The 19,698-nt window shown below is 36.1% G+C and overlaps 1 protein-coding gene across 1 annotated transcript in view; it reads right to left on the bottom strand.

Annotated features, from left to right (window-relative positions):
* Positions 1 to 13,725: 13,725 nt before the first annotated feature.
* Positions 13,726 to 19,698, bottom strand: part of CYLC2 (cylicin 2) — a 140,894-nt gene continuing 134,921 nt past the window's right edge. The window contains exons 3-5 of the mRNA XM_086414127.1: positions 18,570 to 18,610; positions 17,143 to 17,264; positions 13,726 to 15,181 (exon numbers count right to left, since the gene is read on the bottom strand). Coding sequence (XP_086270253.1) covers positions 13,979 to 15,181; positions 17,143 to 17,264; positions 18,570 to 18,610 — 1,366 coding nt within the window. The 3' untranslated portion in view covers positions 13,726 to 13,978. The remainder of the gene's footprint in view (positions 15,182 to 17,142; positions 17,265 to 18,569; positions 18,611 to 19,698) is intronic.

The following is a 19,698-nucleotide window of genomic DNA, read 5'->3' as shown; positions in this document are numbered from 1 at the left end:
AAAAGCTGTCCCATTGTCTGACCCATTTTCTACCCATGATGATGAATTTCTGCTTCCAGAGATTGCTGCTTTCCCTCAATCTTAGGCCACTCTCTTTGCCCAGTTTTGAGTTCTTTATCAGTTTTCATTTGATTTCCATTCACTCAGTCATTCACTTCTATCTCCAAAGCTGAGCTTGGACTGGGCCTGAGCAATTGAGATTTGTCTCTATCTTTCCATTTTTTGTGATTTAATGCATACTTAAATTTGAATGAATACAGTTATTTGGGGCAAAGCAAGAAGTGAAACTAGAAGGTTAGAATCTGCATAGGGAAAGTGTATAGCTAGACGTAGGGAGAATGTCTTCTAAAAGCCATAGATAGTCAGAGACAGAAATGCCGTATCCTGAAATCTAGTAATCCATATCACTTGACATGCTCACATAGATACTCCAAGGAACACTTAAGAGATACATTTTAGAGGTGATTCATGTTGAAAATATCTCAAGGATTATTATTCTAGATTTATCCTTAGATTTCCAAACATATTACATGGTACTTAATCTTGGTATCAATAAAATCACATCTTTACTTCTTTCTCTAAAAAATGTATTTCCATTGTTTATGTATGTTTTTGATTTAACATTCTTTATCCCAAAACTGTGTTGCACAATTCAGTGTTCTGTCACTATTACCCACTCACACACTCTGAAACTTATTTTATTTCTAACTGTTAGAACTGCAAGTGTAATTATCATGGATGCTATTTGTTTTTGCATTCAAGAACTTAGGAAATTAAAAATTATAGCATGTATTATAACTTTCTGAGAACCATAAAATTAATTCTTAAACAGATTCAGCACTACAAATAGATTTCCTGTTATTTGTCTCCTACTACCTCAATCTGGTAAGAAAACTAGAAGTCACTATCCAGATACCTTCCTCTTACATTTACTCATAGTAATATTTTTCATTCATAACATGCTATACGTGTTTCATATACTTGTTCTGTAATTGCCTATGGAAGCACTTTTTTTTTTATAGACAATTTCATTTTTATAATACACTAGGCTCCAGATTAGACTGAGTGCAGTTCTATTTGAATCATTTAACAAGGAGAGTCTTGAAATCAGAGCTATGTTTTCTTAGAAATTATTAGATTTCTCCAGATACCATGTTCAATGATAACTAAAACCCAGACTTCTTCCATCTGGTGTACTTGAAAGTGAAAGTGAAAGTCACTCAGTCGTGTCCGACTCTTTGCAATCCCATGGACTACACAGTCCACGGAATTCTCCAGGCCAGCATACTGGAGTGGGTAGCCTTTTCCTTTTCTAGGGGGTCTTCCCAACCCAGGGATCAAACCCAGGTCTCCCACACTGTGGGTGCATTCTTCACAAGTTGAGCCACCAGGGAAGCCCAATAATTACTAGAGTGGGTAGCCTATCCCTTTTCCAGCGGATCTTCCTGACCCAGAAGTCAAACCAGAGTCTCCTGAATTGCAGGTGGATTCTTTACCAACTGAGCTATCAGGGAAGCCCATCTGGTGTACTTACTAGTGAATTATTGTCCAATGAATAAATAAAATTGAAATAGCAAGGCATGATGCAAAAATACTAAAATAACTGAAAGCAGACCATAGAGATAGATGGCAGGTAGGTAGACAGGTAGGTGTATAAGTAGATAGGTATGCCAGTGGATGGATGGATGGGTAGATAGATAAATATATAGGTGGAAGGATATTCCTCACTAGTGACCTTTAGAGAAATGTGTTATAACAATGATTACCCCTCTCTCATTTTTGCAGAGATTGATCCAGATTTTAGCAAGTTATTCCTTTCCTACCTGAGAAAGATGTACATTGCAAAGGGAATTTGAATAATACCTTATTCAAAATTGCTTTCATATTTTCCCTGAACTGTAACTTTCTTGATGAGGCCAAATTTTGTGTTAAAAAAAAATCATGCATATCACAAAACCTTCATGTAAGTTTTAGATACTTATAGGCTTTATATTAATATCTCCTTCCTTGGAGGTAAACTTTATGTGTATACTTCATGAAGAAAATTTAGAGACTTTATTGTTTTGTTCTTCTGGATGCTTGTCTTTACTCAGGGTGTGCTGGCCATTATCTCTTTGATAGAGGGTGTAGCTGGTGTTGGTTTGTCTGAAGCCTGTGCAGGATGTGAGTCAGGGCTTCCTCTCTGTTATATCTGCCAATGTCCTGTTGGGTGTGAAGTCTGCCCCCCAGTTGTTGGATAAGAAGCTCTGAGGGTCAAGTTCAACCAGGTATGGTTGCCCATGAGTGTGCACCTTGCCCCAAAAGAGGGATTGATAATGCAGGTAAGGCCTGTGTGGTCACCCAGGACGTATGAATCGTTTCTGTATGTAGCCATGATTCTGCTCAGAAGGAGTCCCCATCACAAACCTTTCTCTCTTATGTTCATCACAGATCTAGTTAGTGCAAAGCTGTTGTGTTTAGTAGTCTGGGCCTAGAGCTGGTGGTTTGGAGTTGTGGCTATGCAAGAATTGAGGTGACTGCACTGCTGCCTGAGATCTTGGCTGTCTCTGTGGCAGTCTTATCCCAGGACCTGTCTGCCCCAGATTTAGCAAGCTTCAGTGTGGAGTGAGCAGAACTGGAATACTCTCTCTGGGAGACAAACCACTGTATACTTCTGAGTGTGCTGACAATGACTGCCACCCTCCCACCGTAACCACAGCCCAGATCCTCCAGGCTGCCTCTGTGTAGCTAAATGAGTCCTATGCCAGTGGCTCTCTGCCCTAGATTCATTGGTTAGCCTTTGCATACTGTTGGGTCACCAACTCCCTCTGCACACACTGACAAAGGCCAGTTTTGACTGTGTTGGAGCTCTTCTGCCAGTTTCCAGTTAGTTTTCCATGAGAATTATTCCACGTTTGTGCATCATATATGTGTGTGTGTGTATATATACATATATTACTATTGCTACATTGTGATGAAGCTAAATACAGGTATATTAGCAGTAGTGGTTTTGGCAGGACCTGATGGTAGTTTTTACTCATAAACATTATTGGAGATGAGATTTGAGGGCTACTTAGGAATAACCAGGACTTCCCTGGTGGCTCACATGGTAACGTGTCTGCCTACAATGTGGCAGACCTGGGTTCAATCCCTGGGTCAGGAATATGCTCTGGAGAAGGAAATGGCAACCCACTCCAGTACTCTTGCCTAGAAAATCCCATAGATGGAGGAACCTGGTAGGCTACAGTCCATGGCGTCACAGAGAGTCAGACACAACTGAGCGACTTCACTTCACTTAGGAATAACCATAGAACTTGAAATTGAGTTGTGTTGCAAAAGTAGAAGTTGAGATATTGTACTTATTGTTGGAGTCTGAAGTTCAAATAATATCTTAAAGTAAATGGTGATATTTTCCTTATCAAGATATTATGACAGATGAATAATTTTTTTTTTGCCCACTTGATTTAATGATTCATTTTCCTCTAAGGATTTTTTTCCGGTTTTATTGAGGTATAATTGACAAAAGTACACATCATGGTTATTTGATATACATATACATTGTGAAAGGATTCCTCCCATCTAACTAACTAACATATCCATATTTGTTAACACTGTATTGTTTAATGAAAATTACTAAGGGAACTGATATATTAACACCCCTCATTGTTCCAACATTGATGACTATGACCAAGCACTGACACTACTAAACACTGTCTTTCTTTAATACATTTTGTATCTTCTGGTTAATATCATGACTGATTTTTGTGTATAACTGAGAAAAAAATATCATGTTTACTTGAAGCATGTAGCAGAATAACAAAGCTAATGCCAAAACTACTGTGCTTTTGAAGTTATCCCAGTTTTATTCATAACTTTAATTGGAGAATTTGCCTGTTAACCGAAGATACCCCACATGCTGTGCATTTTGAAAGATCAAATCTGTGGAAGAATTTATTAAAGAAATAACATTCAGTGATGCTGTTAATAAAAATAGCCTCTACTTTAAAAAGTATGGCACATACATGGCCCACATGCTGTCCCTCTGTTCTTCCATTTCCATGTTTTGGTTGCTAATTGATAAAGATACAATTTCCTACTAAGCCTTTTGAGAATCCTCCTCAACATAGCACACTGTGCATCCAGTTAATCAGAGATGGTATGAGAGTTGGAATTCATTTGTCATCCCCATTTTGTGCATACCTGTTCAGTCGCTTCAGTTGGGTCTGATTCTTTGCTATCCCATGGACAGTAACCCACCAGGCTCTTCTGTCCATGGGATTGTCCTGATGAGTAGGTTGTCATTTCCTCCTCCAGGGGGATCTTCCCAACCCAGGAATTGAACCCACAGTCTCCTGTGGTTCCAGCACTGCAGGCAGATTCTTTACCACTGAGCCACCAGGGAAGCCCATTCCCATTTTAACAGTAAGTAAATCCTTTGTTCCCCTCAAATAATCACTTTAAGTGTGTATCATCTAGGTTTTTCTCCCACCACAAGTATAGTTTTCTGGTTTTTGTCAACAAGATCTGCTGTCCCTTATCTTTTCAGCTCATCTGAGCTCACAGACAGCTGTGGATGTTTCTAACAAACGAACAGTCCTACCTTAAACACCAGAATCTCTTAGTCTCTGCTTCAGAACTTTCTCTGGCACTACAGGTTTCTCTTGATTAGGAGCAACCCAGAATTGTGGGAAAGTGTAGTCTGGGAGACCAGTACTCAGTGATGAGCAATCTATTTTCCCAATTAGGAGAGAAGAATCAGAGGATAAATGTCCTGGCCTTGCCATTCCCTCATGGCTCAGCTGGTAAAGAAGCCCACTGCAATGTGGGAGACCTGAGTGTGATCCCTAGGTTGGGAAGATCCCCTGGTGAAGGGAACAGCTACCCATTCCAGTATTCTGGCTTGGAGAAGTCCATGGACTGCATAGTCCATGGGGTCGCAAAGAGTCTGCCACCAACTGAGTGTCTTTCACTTTCGTTTTCACGTGCCATTCCACAGTAGGAAGATCCCAGTATGTGTTCTCCATGGCTTATCAGAAGTTCCAGAGGGGAACTGAGTGATTATCTGCTCATTAGCGTTTCGTTTCCCTGATTTTTTTCTTCATTCTTCATTTTTGTTTCCTAGCATCACCCAAGTCCTCATGTCAGGGTCTGCTCTTAGAACTAAAGCTAAAATGGTGTCTTTTGTCTTCATGTTATGTAGAATATTTATTCACAAACCTCAGTCAGTGAAGTTCCTGCTGATGATCCATAGACTGAGATGCAAGCTCTAACTCACCACTTCATAGAAGATCCAATAAAACATCTTTTTTTCCTCTATGGAAAGTCCCACAGGAGAATTATCTGATAGCACTATAGGCCAGAAATCCAACAGGGTTCTCACTGGCAAAAATCAACATGTCAGCCCAGTAGCTTTCTTTTTTGGAGCCTCTAGAGGATACTCAGTTTCCCTGCCTTTTCTAGTTTTGAAACTGTGCACATTTGCCATCTCTGTCTCTATAGATGTATTTTTGATGTTGCATGTTATGCAGAGGTGAGCTCTATGTCTTCCTACCCTGCCATCTTAATCCCCCTCCTTTTTGCTATTGATTTTTATTCCTATATTAGAATTATTGATAATAGTGATTTTAGTGAAATTGAAGGAAACTGGTAATATCTAAAATCTATTATTTCAGAAAATCAGTGGGTATTTTATATTGGGCATACTGTGATGTTTGTTTTCTCTTACATAAAACAAACAATTAAAGTCAATCAGTTATTTAATCTTAAATGATATTCACTTTTAACATTTTTATTTGCTCTCTAACATTGACAAAATTACATAAACACAGACAGACACACATATACACACAGAGAAGAAAAAAATCTTCAAACCAGGAACACCTTGCAAATATTCATACCATTGCAGGTAATGAAGCATATTGTGGAGTATCTATAGAATTCTATAATATCAAACATGACTAAAGAATGATTTATTGTACTACCTTAATTTTCCACACAAGGAGGCCAGAGAAATTATGTATTTTTTTCCAGACATATACATTGCTAAAGATAAGATTTCCTTTTTCTTTTAAACAGTAACTGCTAATGTGATTTTAGTCATACTGAAAATCTTTAGCCATCACTGCAAGTCATCCCAATGATTTAATCATATATCCACTGATCACAAGCTTACAAAAGTAGCAATTCTTTAATATCTGGATTTCAATTTTATAGCTCTAAACTTTACTCAAGAAAAATTAACCAGTAAGAGAAGAAGACAATCTTCCCCTGCAAACTGTGTGATGAAAAGTCAAAATTGAGAATTGAATCATATGTCAAGATTATGGAGACGAATGTTGTCCTATACATGGAGTTCTCCATTTGAATTGATATCCCATCCTGTTTCACTTCCTGTTTGGCCTTAGTAGGAGACAAGGTCAATAAGGGTTAGAGAAACAACCTATAGTTAAACAATCAATCATCTCTGCTGCTGCTTACTGTTAGAAATAAAGAAAAAGCAAATGACTAAAAGTTAGAAAACTGGATATATTTAGAGACAGGTATAATCCTCATTGATTGCAGAGTTTTCTTAATATATATTATATATATTATATTTATTATGTTAATGGCCAAAAGCCTTTTTTGTATATGAATTACAGGTTTATTTTTTTATCATTTCCATATATTTCTAACAGAACTCATAGTCCACATTTGGCTCATAAAATATAGCATTAGGAAAAAACCAAGAGCCTCTGCTATAGATCAGAGTCTAAACTGATAAGTATAGTTGTTTTTAGGTGATACTAGTAGCCCTTATAGAAGAATTAATTACATAGGTTAGAAATCAGAGCTACAAGTAATGACTCAAAAAACTGAACCTGTACTTTTTCTTCATACTAGATTTGGAGGGGATATGATCCTTAATTGTTTCTATGTAGTGGAAACCTTTTTTTTTTTTTTTTAATTCTAATCTATTTTGCCAGATCATAAACAGGAAGGGTGTGAAATTAGGTAACATAACTTCTAAGCTGAGCTAAGCATTTGAGAGTGAATTCCATCACTTCATGGGAAATAGATGGGGAAACAGTGGAAACAGTGTCAGACTTTATTTTTCTGGGCTCCAAAATCACTACAGATGGTGACGGCAGCCATGAAATTAAAAGACGCTTACTCCTTGGAAGGAAAGTTATGACCAACCTAGATAGCATATCCAAAAGCAGAGACATTACTTTGCCAACAAAGGTCTGTCTAGTCAAGGCTATGGTTTTTCCTGTGGTCATGTATGGATGTGAGAGTTGGACTGTGAAGAAGGCTGAGTGCCAAAGAATTGATGCTTTTGAACTGTGGTGTTGGAGAAGACTCTTGAGAGTCCCTTGGACTGCAAGGAGATCCAATCAGTTCATTCTGAAGGAGATCAGCCCTGGGATTTCTTTGGAAGGAATGATACTAAAGCTGAAACTCCAGTACTTTGGCCACCTCATGCGAAGAGTTGACTCATTGGAAAAGACTCTGATGCTGGGAGGGATTGGGGGCAAGAGGAGAAGGGGACAGCAGAGGATGAGATGGCTGTATGGCATCACTAACTCGATGGACGTGAGTCTGAGTGAACTCTGGGAGTTGGTGATGGACAGGGAGGCCTGGCATGCTGCAATTCATGGGGCTGCAAAGAGTCGGACACGACTGAGCGACTGATCTGATCCGATCTGATCTGATAGTCACATTGAGAGGAATCTTATCAAATGAGATTAGGCCATATCCTTGTGAGCTAAATAGCAATTGGAGAATTAGTTTGATTTTTCTAAGTCATAAGTTTCAGTTTAGGATCTTGGAGATGCCTACCCCAAGTAAGTAATTTCAAGTAGATACTCCAACTGACACATTCATTTACCAGACATATGGTTTGAGTGTATACTTCGTGTGCAGTGTAGTATATGCTGTATACTAGAGACAGCAGTAAATAAGTCCCATAATTTTCCTTCCCTGGTGAAGTTTTTATTCTTATCAAGAAAACAGGAAGAATGCAATAAATGATTTTGACTAGAGAGAGAAGTAGATAGATTAAAGATAATTTACATTGGAAAACAAATAAAATAGATTGATGGATATAGACAGACAACAGGTGATTATATATGTTACACAGAAGAATATAGCATGTTAGAGGAGAGAAGTAGCTGGGTGACAGGGAAGTGAAGGACAAAAAGATGTACAGAGAAACATGTCTGGATCAGATGGATCATAGACCTAAATAGAAAATGTAAAACTCTAAAAGTCTTAGACTATAAGAGAAAAACTAAATAATCTTGGGTTTGGTAATAACTTTTTAGATACAAAACCAAAGAAATTCATGAAAGAAAGAATTGATAAGCTAGACTTCATTAAAACAAATTTAAAAACTGTGCTTTATGTAAACATTGACTAGAGAATAGAAAGATAAGCCACAGAGTGGGAGAAAATATTTGAAAAAGATATATCTGATAAGTAATGTGTATCAAAAATATTCACAGAATTCTTGAAAATCAACAATAAGTAAACAGACAATCTGGTTAAAAAATGAGTCAAAACCTTGACCTCTTCAAAGAAGATAGATTGCAAATAGCATATGAAAGGGTTCTCACCTGTGTGTCTTAGAAGACATGCAAATCAAAATAATGAGGTACCACACCAATTAGAATGGCCAAAATCTAAAACACTGATGCTGCCAAATGCTAAGAAGTATGTAGAGCAAGAGTAACTCTCATTCATTGCTGGTGGGAATGCAGAACTGTGAAGCTCACTATAAAAAGTAGTTTTCAAATTTCTTTTGTGTATGTGTGTATATGAGCATGTGTAATAATAAAGTACACATACATGCATGTGTGTCTGACTCAGTCTCTCAATTGTGTCCAACTCTTCACAACCTCATGGACTGTAGCTCACCAGGTCCCTCTGTCTGTGGGATTTTACAAGCAAGAATACTGGAGTGGGTTGTCATTTCCTTCTCTGGGAGAGCTTCCCAACCCAGGGATTGAACCTGTACATGTATATATCTGTATGTATACACATATATACATACACACATACTTTTCTGACTCACAAAAAGTTATAGATATTTAATGTAGACACCTTGATGACTTTATGAGTTTGGAGATAAATATATATCTTAGAAACCATCTCACCAGTCTTCACTGTAAACATATTCATAACCTCCAAAAGTTTCCTTTCACCTTCTTTATATATTGTTACCATTTTTAATATAAAAACAGACCTAACCTTTTAGCAAATTTCTAAGTATATAATATAGTATTGTTTCAAAACTAAACATTCTTATCATACGATCCATTAATTTGCTCCATGGTTTTTACCCAAAGGGGTAGAAAATTTATGCCTATGAAAATATCTACATATGCATGTTTATAGTAGCTTTATACATAATTGCTAACGTTTAGAATCAACTAATATATTTTCCAGTAGGTGGCGGTGGTGGTGGTTTAGTTGCTAAGCTGTGTCCGACTCTTGCGACCCCATGGACTGTAGCCTGCCAGGCTCCTCTGTCCATGGGATCCTCCAGGCAAGAATGCTGGAGTGGGTTGTCATTTCTTTCTCCATTTCAGTAGGTAAATAGACAAATTGTGGTGTTTCTAGGTAATAGAATATTATTTAGCACTACAAAGAAATGAGCTATTAAGCCATTCAAAGACATGGAGGAATCTTAAATGCATATTGCTAGATGAAAGAAGCCAGTCTAATAAAGGCTATTAATATTCCAACAATATGATATTCTTGAAAAGGAAAAACTGAAGACAGTAAAAAGATCATTGCTTGCTAGGGGTAGGGGGCAACAGTGAGATGAATCAACAGAGCACAGAAGAGTTTTAGGACAGTGAAACTATTATGTGTCATGCATTTTTAAAAACCCACAAAATGTACACCACCAATGGTAAACTATTGGTTTTATGTGATAATGATATATAAATATAGGTTCATCAGTAGTAACATGTATTACTCTGGTGAGGGGTGTTGACAATGGGGAAAACTACGCATGTGTGGGTTCAGGGCATGCATGGGAAATCTCTGTACTCACAGATTAATTTTTTTGTAAACCTAAAACTGTTCTAAAAGTAGAATCTATTTTAAAACACTCAGGTAAAGTTTAAGCTGAAGACAATTAATTTGAAGATGTCAGCAGTGTGAAGTGTGTGGAGATTTGTGTTATAAGCAGAGAGAACAAGTGTGAAGCCGAAAAACCTTGCTGGTCTGTATAGTTAAATACAGAAAGAAATCCAGTATGACAAGACCATTCTAGGCAATTTTGATACAAAAGGGCAGAGAAGTAGTGAGCAGTCAGATTATTAAAGACTTTATAACCTAGAGCAGAAGGAAAGTTTATGCTTAATGTGATGGTAATACACTGGGAAGTTTGAGTAATGGAGAAACATCATGACTTTGTTAAGAATGATTTACAGCATAGTGGTAAGACATGATAGAGTGGGCTTCCCCTACATTTAGGTGGAATTTGGGAGGTATCCAACAGAGTTATAATAGCTAATTGGACTTCTAGTGTGAAAGTGATGGAAATGCAGTGAAAAAGACCAATGCAATTATCTTGGAGGTAATCAGGAAGAATTTGTTAATTAATAAGTAGGATAAAAGGAAAAATTAATTATGAATGACCCATAAATTTTGGATTGAGTCAGCAGATTAGATACCACTGTCATTTACTGATTTGGTGAAATTTTGGAGAACCACAGGAGGGTTCTATTTGGGAAATGTTAATTTGAGAAAATGAAGAGCTCCTTGGAAGAATAGTTATGACAAACCACCTAGACAATGTATTAAAAAGCAGAAATACCAATTTGCCAACAAAGGTCCATATAGTCAAAGCTGTAGTTTTTCCAGTAGTCATGTATGAATGTGAAAGTTGGGCCATAAAGAAGGCTGAGCGCTGTAGAACTGACATTTTCAAATGTGGTGCTGGACAAGACTCTTGAGAGTTCCTTGGACAGCAAGGAGACCAAACCAGTCAATCCTAAAGGAAATCAACCCTGAATATTCATTGGGAGGACTGATACTGAAGCTGAAACTCCAATAATTTGACCACCTGATGCGAAGAAGAGTCACATTAGGGGGGATGCTGGGGAAGATTGAGGGCAAGAGGAGAAGGGGGTGAGGATTTCATCTCAACCATTGAGGATGAGATGGTTGGGTGGCATCACTGACTCAATGGACATGAGTTTGAGCAAACTTAGGGAGATAATGAAGGACAGAGAAACCTGGCATGCTGCAGTTCATGGTGTCACAAAGAGTCGGACACAACTTAGTGACTGAACAACAAAAAAATTGAGATGCACTTCCTTTACCATTCAGCAGTAAAGAATCTGCCTGTCAGTGGAGAATGTGCAGGTTCAGTCCCTGGGTTGGGAAGATCCCCTGGAGAAGGAAATGTCAACCCACTATAGTATTATTGCCTGGGAAATCCCATGGACAGAAGAGCCTGGTGGGCTACAATCAATTGGTTGCAAAAGAGTCAGACATGACTAAGAAACTAAGTGAAACAATTTTGAGTTGCCTGGAAGAGAATGATGTAGATGCTTTAATTTAATATTTGGATATATGAATTTGGAGTTGAGTGGAGAAATCAATACTATGTTTAAAATGCAGGATTCAACAGTGTAAGAATGATCTATAAATCCCTTTGAATGGATGGGATAACTCAGGGAAATATACAGATAGAAAAGAGACAAGCTGTCAGGATAAAAATATACTGCTGTTTGATTTGGCTGTATGGAGGTTTCCTGATGACTTTGGTGCAGTTCAGTAGAATGATAAAGGCAAATGTTCAGATGTTCTTTCACTAGATATTAAATTTGAATCTAAAATTTGACTTTTGAATATTATGTTAGAAAATTTTAAGGTATTTTTAGAGGTAAGTGGGAGACTAAATGATTTCCTAAACTAATACAACATTGTAAATTAACTACACTTCAATAAATTTTGTTTTTAAAATGCTCTCCTAAATTTTCAGACTGATGCTAATATTTTCAGAAAAGGTTGAATATCTGAACACAGGATTTTACTATAAGCAGAGGGAGAATGAGGAGTTTCCTGGAAGGGGGAGAGGAGACCAATGGGGCAGGATTCAACTGTTTGTCATCACAATTGTTTCAGATCAGGAAGGTAAGACCACCTGGAAGACCATGAGCTACAGCCATTAACCCCTGAGTAGTTGATATATGGAGACAGGGGCCAATATTTTAAGAACAGGCAAAGAAACTACACTTCACTCTTAATAGAAAGTTAGCTTTTGAGTGCATTTGGAATCAGAGACCCTTCCTTTAATATTAAAGGGGAAGCTTTATCTTAGATCTAGAGTTTCTATTGGGAATAAGAAAGGGGAGAGAAGCAAGTTCTGCAACGTTGTTGAGTTCATCTGAAAGAGTATGTTTTAAATCAAAAAAAGATTTAATTGACACTAATTGGCAAGTCCAAGGTTTTGACTTTTGTTTTATATTGCTTTTTAATTTTTTCACATTAATAAGATTCATGGGATAGAAGAGAGTTTAATATAGTTATAAAGTTAACTATTTTCACATGAAAATAACATCATGGCAGTATTTTCACTCTGCTAGTGAGTGAGTGAAGGTCACTCATGCATGTCTGATTCTTTGCGACCCCATGGACTATACAGTCCATGGAATTCTCCAGGCCAGAATACTGGAGTGGGTAGACTTTTCCTTCTCCAGGGGATCTTCCTGATCCAGGGATTGAACCCAGGTCTCCTGCATTGCAAGAGGATTCTTTACTAGCTGAGCCACAATGGAAGCCCAAGAATACTGGGGTGGGTAGCCTATCACTTCACCAGCAAGTCTTCCCAACCCAAGAATCAAACCAGGTCTCCTGCATTACAGGCGGATTCTTTACCAACTGAGCTATCAGGGAAGCCCCTGCTAAACTCTGTTTAATTCTGGTTCATTTGCTTTTATATATGTATTTATCAGATTATCAAGAATCAATATCTCTATTTTAAATTTACTCACATTTGTAATTTGGACAATTTTGATTTACATCATTCCTTAAATGGAGAGAAGTTGGCCACCATTTTCTGTTAAAACAATCAAATACATAAAATTTTTGGTAAGTAATTATGTTATATATCATAAACCAGTCTCTTCTCCCTCACCTTAAATAATTCTGCTTCCCTTAACCTTTCTACTGGCACTTTAAAAACCTTCATTCATGTGGTGTCCCCACCACATTCTTAAATATTTCTTATGAAAATGTTCAAACCTGATGAAAATCTAATCAGATTACAGAGATTTTATAAGAATTATAAATTTAAACTCAAACCTTTAAGCTAGTTCAATTGATTTTTAATCTTATTTTATTTAAAAGGAAGCAAACCTAACTTACCAAGTATGTTTATCTTGTCTTGGAAGCAGAGTATTCAATATCCATCAACTTGTTTGTGGCTGATTATTCTTCAGAGATGGTATAGGCTCACAAAAAAGCAGTAATTTTTTTTCTTTTTCGTTTTTTTTTTTTTCCTTTTTTTTTTTTTAGGAATGCTGTATTTGTGCTTATTTGAAAGTAGATTTTATGAAATTTGTTTGACTTCCCCTCGCGACTTCTACGATTCTTTATTTAAATCTGTGGGTATTAACTTCAAGTTGTTTAAATCTATGTATTCAACATCTGTATCCATGATTTTTTTTTACTCCTTTGTTGATTTTGTTTCTTCCTTGTATCCATAGATTCAACATCATTAACTTCTACATTCTTATTTGAATATTCTTTTTGAATCTTTCTGGGGGTCTTTCTTTGAATCCTCATCTCCCCAAATTTTTTGTAACTAACCTCCAAGCCCTTTTAATGTTTTTCCTTATTTTTTTTAATGAAGCTTTTTTGAGTCCATCTTTTGAATTCTTCTTTCCTCCATTTTACAAATTATGTCATTAATTCTTTGGATACAACTTCCACTCATAGATGCAGTTTCAGACTACTAAAGTTGTTTCATCAAGTATGCTTTTGAATTATCATCCAAGGCCTACTTTCCCTTTTTGGCATCTTTCTTGGCATCTTTCTTGGCATCCTTCTTGGCATCCTTCTTGGCGTCCTTCTTGGCATCCTTCTTGGCTGAGTCCTTTGGTTCACTTTCTGCCTCACCAGGCTTCTTCTCATCTTTCTTTTCTTTTTTACTATCCTTCTTCTTTGCATCTTTTTTGTCCTTTGATTCATCACCTTTCTCACCTGCTTTCGTTGGATCTTTTTTCCCTGCCTTATCCTTCTTTGAATCTTTCTTTTCGCCTTCTGATTCTGTAGCAGACTCCTTGCCCTTCTTTGAACCTTTCTTATCTTTTTTGTCATCTTTCTTTGCATCTCCTTTATCACCTTCTGCCTTTGAATCAGACTCCTTGCCCTTCTTTGAACCTTTTTTACCTTTTTTGTCATCTTTCTTCGCATCTCCTTTTTCACCTTCTGATTCTGTAGCAGACTCCTTGCCCTTCTTTGAACCTTTTTTACCTTTTTTGTCATCTTTCTTCGCATCTCCTTTTTCACCTTCTGATTCTGTAGCAGACTCCTTGCCCTTCTTTGAACCTTTTTTACCTTTTTTGTCATCTTTCTTCGCATCTCCTTTTTCACCTTCTGATTCTGTAGCAGACTCCTTGCCCTTCTTTGAACCTTTTTTACCTTTTTTGTCATCTTTCTTTGCATCTCCTTTTTCACCTTCTGATTCTGTAGCAGACTCCTTGCCCTTTGAATCTTTCTTACTTTTTTTGGAATCTTTCTTTGCATCTCCTTTTTCACCTCCTGAATCTGAAGGAGTCTCCTTGCCCTTCTTTGAGCCCTTCCTATCTTTTTTAGCACCTTTCTCTGCACCTGCTTTTTCATCTTCAGATTCTGTTGCTGATTCCTTGCCCTTCTTTGAATCTTTTCTCTCTTTTTTTAAATCTTTCTTTTCATCTGGTTTCTCTTCTTTAGCTTTTGAAAGTTTCCTGGGTTTTTCCTTTGAAACTATGGACTCCGCTTCTGAATCTGATTTGTCCTTGTCTTCTTTACTTTTCTTAACCTTCGGAGATGAAGGTTTTGCTGCCTGTTTAGCATCCTCCTGGGAGGGAGGAGTTTCTTTCTGGGGATATCGACTCCTGGCAGCTAAATAAACAGATGGTCTCTCAGAAATTCTCATTAAAGAACGGTGCATCCATAAAGGTTGTTTACGATCTCCCCTTAACTTCTCTGCATCATGTTTCTGAAATATGGGTTAGAATAATGATGAGCAACTTGTGTGTGAATTACACAGCCCTTTTTACCAGATATTGAATGCATTCAACTTTGACCATGAAAAGATTTGGGGAAAGGAAGAAAAGTCACTCAGTCGTGTCCAACTCTTTGCGACCCCATGGACTGTAGCCTACCAGGCTCTTCCCTCCATGGGATTCTCCAGGCAAGAGTACTGGAGTGGGTTGCCATTTCCTTCTCCAGGGGATCTTCCCGACCCAGGGATCAAACCTAGATCTCCTGCATTCCAGGTAGACACTTTAACCTCTGAGCCACCAGGGAAGCAGATAAGTGGTAGTTTGCATAGTTTATTGTGCTTTTTAAAAAATTTTGTTCCTTGTTGTAATAAAGGACAGCCATATCTCATTTTAGGGCTAATTTTAATTTAGAGGACCTTCATAATTCCCTCAAGATTTATGTTAAAATTCTCAGAGACATCCATTTTCTAATGACGTATCAGAAGCTCTCTTCACAATCATGAGAGACCTTTTCTTTTTTTGAACTCTGTGTTCTTGAAGCTTGTTGGAATATCTTACCCACTTTCCATTTCTATGCTAACTCAAGAACTAATTATTCTCTAATATCTAAGAGTTTCATGTTCAAGTATATTCTGGTCTCTATTGTTACATTCAAGGTCTCTGGAAGTTTGAATGCTACCTGTGGTTAAAATTAAAAGCCTGGTACTCTTCTCCTTGACAAGATATAATTTGAACATCAGCTAAGAACCTGCAATAATGAAAGCAATAACCTTTCATTGACAACTAGTTTCTGCAGAATGGTATATTCTGTTTTCAACTCATAGTCAAATATTTTTAAAAACTTAATTGCAAAAGTAACACATTTTGGAAAGAATGTTAATGAATGATAAAACAAACAAGAAAGAAAGAAAAAAAAGCACATGAAAAAACAGAAGAAATTGGGTTACATCAATGAGTTGAAGATACATCATTTTGTGAAAACTTTTCTTGAAATTTTTCATATTCCATGATGATCCCAGAAACATTGGGAAATATTAATCTTCTAATGCTCAGAATTCTGAATTATATATTTCTGGAAATGGGAAAGCATTGAAACTTTCTCAGTGTATGATGTAACTCCATGATTCTAATGAAGGGATATCTCCAGCTGATGAATATTTTCTGAATGTTCATACTAACTGTAACATTAGGATATACAGATTTCTATGTTTCTTGGATACATATTTTCTGTAATGTGGTATTGCTGAACTAATATTTGATAGAAAATATGGGAATACTTTTTATACAGTGAAATGCAAATAAAATATAACTACTTTCTCCAAGTAGTAGAATTGAACTACCTTTAACTGTACTATTCATGAACTTCCCAGGTGGCATTAGTGGTAAATAATCTGCCTCCTAATTTAAGAGGCATAAGAGATGGAGGTTACCCGCGTTCCCCATCCTGAACCCTCCTCCCTCCTCCCTCCCTTAAAACTAATACAATATTGTAAAGTTTAAAAATAAAATAAAATTTAAAACCTGTTAAAAAAAAAAAAAGAGAGATGGAGGTTAGATCCCTGGGTTGGGAATATCCCCTGGAGAAGGGCATGGAAGTCCACTCTAGTATTCTTACCTGGAGAATCTCATGGACAGAGGAGTCCAGTGGGCCACAGTCCATAAGGTTGCAAAGAGTTAGACACGACTGAAACGACTTAACTCACATGTATGGTCCAGTATGCTATTTAAAAGCCTCATGTGAACTGAATCCAACTGAATTGTAAAATCCAATTGCTCAGTTGGACTAGTCTCATTTCAAGTGTTCAGTAGCAATACTGGAATTAGAATGTAAAGGTATAAAATACTTCCATCATCACGGAAATCCCATTGGTCAGCACTCATCTATAACATATACAAAATATTCATGATTTGAAGATTATTATGAGTAAAATTATATAACTTTTTCAATACTCACAGGACTTGTATTTTCTTGTAGTAGGGAAGGTTTTGATCTCCTTCTTTTTCCTGGCCTTGGTGGTTTGGGAAATACCAGGGCAAAATGTTGCTGATTCCATGATTTTTTGCTTAATTCACTGACTGAAATAAAAAAAAATAAGAATACATCTTAGAGTAAATAGAATTTTACCAGGTATAAAATGGCAGTAAGGTAATTATATGTAAATGAATAAATAAAAGATTCAAATTATGGTTTCATGCATTTGGTAATATTTAAAAATTTTTATTATTAATATGAGGAAATTAAATTTGATCATTTTAAAATTTTGACCAGCTTTATGGTTAGCTATATAGTCACTGTGAAACTAATATAGTCTGTCATGTAAATAGAAAGAAGCAGTTTTACTGTTTCCTCTTAATCCTTCTATCTCTCCATTCTAGGTTTTTTATTAATACTCTTTTGGTTGGAATACAATTCTGTGGAGAACAGAAGATGTTGTAACTACTTCTGTAACTTCCAAAGCCCTTAGCACATTTCTTGTTTAAAATAATCAGTAAATATATGATTGAGTCTAAGATTCTCTTAATTATTAACCATTTTCTAAGCTACAAGAATAAATGTTATATGCCCAAGAACTGCAGTATTATAAGTGATATACTAATGAAGAAAATTGATAAGGAGTACCTACAGAATTATGATTATGATGGTTGAGTTACATAGAAACTATAATATAAACAGTTAAAAACATTAAGGTTACCAGTGAGACCAGTGAAAGAGATATGTTCATTCAATTTAAATATGTATAAAACATGCTATATATGAGACTTGTCATTCTAAAGACAGAATCAGGATCAATGAGAAAATATGCAAAATGAAAGATGTGTTTAAGTTCAATATATGAGTTAAAATTGATTACTTGATATAAGAGAAGAAGAAGGAAATGGCAACCCACTCCAGTATCCTTGCCTGGAAAATCTCATGGACAGAGGAGCCTGGTGGGCTGCAGTCCATGGGGTTGCCAAGAGTCAGGCATGACTAAGCAACTAACACTTACTTACACTTCAACATCAGATTGATTGGCCTTGTCAAGTAATGAATTCTTTGTCAGTTATAAGTCTGGTACAAAGTATCAGGAATGTAGCAGAAGACATTTCTGACACAGATGAGAAGTTGTTTATCCATTCTTTACACTGCCTCTCATGTAAGATTTTCTGATTGTTTTGAGTTCTAACATGTAAATATGTCCTTCTTTATGTTGCTAAACATATTTACTTAATTTTCTTTGAATTAAAGACAAAATATCTTTAGAAGGTATTTACTGAACCCATCATAAAAGTGCTTGAAAAATTAAAAGTTGATTTTTAATAATGCTCCTTAACAGCTGTTGTTTTATCACTTACCCCTAAAATTACTTATACATTTTTTTAAAATGAACTCTTTCTTACCTGGAACGTAATTATCATATGCTCCAAAGTTTATTTTTTGGCTATTGAAATAAGAGGGAAAAGTTTTAATCAATTTATATAAAATCACTCTATTTAATGATCATTATTACACATAAACACTTGCCACTGCAAGCTAGAGAAATATTTTGCATTCTTAGATCTGTTTATTATGTAAGATTACTTCAACACAGAAAAATGCAGAGCAGTAAAATATGTGTTTTTAGCACAAACTTCAACATAATTAAAATAAGGTGGGTAAAGATTTTTCAGAAAAAACTCAATTAACATATCTTAAATATTGACATTTATGATTTATTTTTAATGTGAAACCATGAGTGAAATTTTCCCCACTTTGTGTTCCAAAGACTCTTAAAATTGAACTGTAAGACATTGTAAGAATTATAAGATATAGTCTTAAAAAGACTATGCCTAGGTAAGGCCAGATCCTCAAAATAATCTCAGAATTTAACCAAATCCAAATTGATAAATGGCAAACATGTTTTTCCATGAGATGCGTGTGTGTGTGTGTGTTGGCCAGTGGTTACCACAATTATTGATATGGATTTTGATGTTTTCAAGATAAATAAAACTGGTGTTATAAAGTAGTTTCTGTTTGTCTTAGCAGTATAAACACATGTTTATGCTCACAAAGAAACATTTTACATCTAATTCTTATTTTAACTAAGGCACATAATAAGATCTGTTAAAAGAATATATTTATACATTAGCCCATTATATTACAAAAATAAAGTCACTGATGATCATGAGTTTCAGTTTGACACACACACACACACAAACACACACACACACACAAACACACACATGCATACACCTAAAAACACACATGGCCACAAAGCATTTTACTTCTTTGACATTGCATAAATAATACTAATAAAATATAGTAAAAAAAAAAAAAAAAGTATCTTGGTAGCTTCATTAAAATTTTAGTTCCCAGCACAAAACCTGGCACATGTTTGCCACTCTACAAAAATTTGAATGAATTAATTGAATAAAATTTAAAATGTATTGACTATTAAGTTATCTGACCTAGTATTTCTTGACTGGGGATGTGTATTAAAATTACTTGTCCTACTATATCTAAATTTCTAGGCTTAGATCTCGCCAATGT

Source organism: Bos grunniens, chromosome 8 (assembly GCF_055505025.1).
Source record: "Bos grunniens cultivar Pamir isolate PY7600 chromosome 8, Bosgru_T2T1.0, whole genome shotgun sequence".
NCBI lineage: Eukaryota > Metazoa > Chordata > Mammalia > Artiodactyla > Bovidae > Bos > Bos grunniens.
Note: the sequence above shows the minus strand (reverse complement) of the source record. Positions and strands in the feature narration are given on the sequence as shown.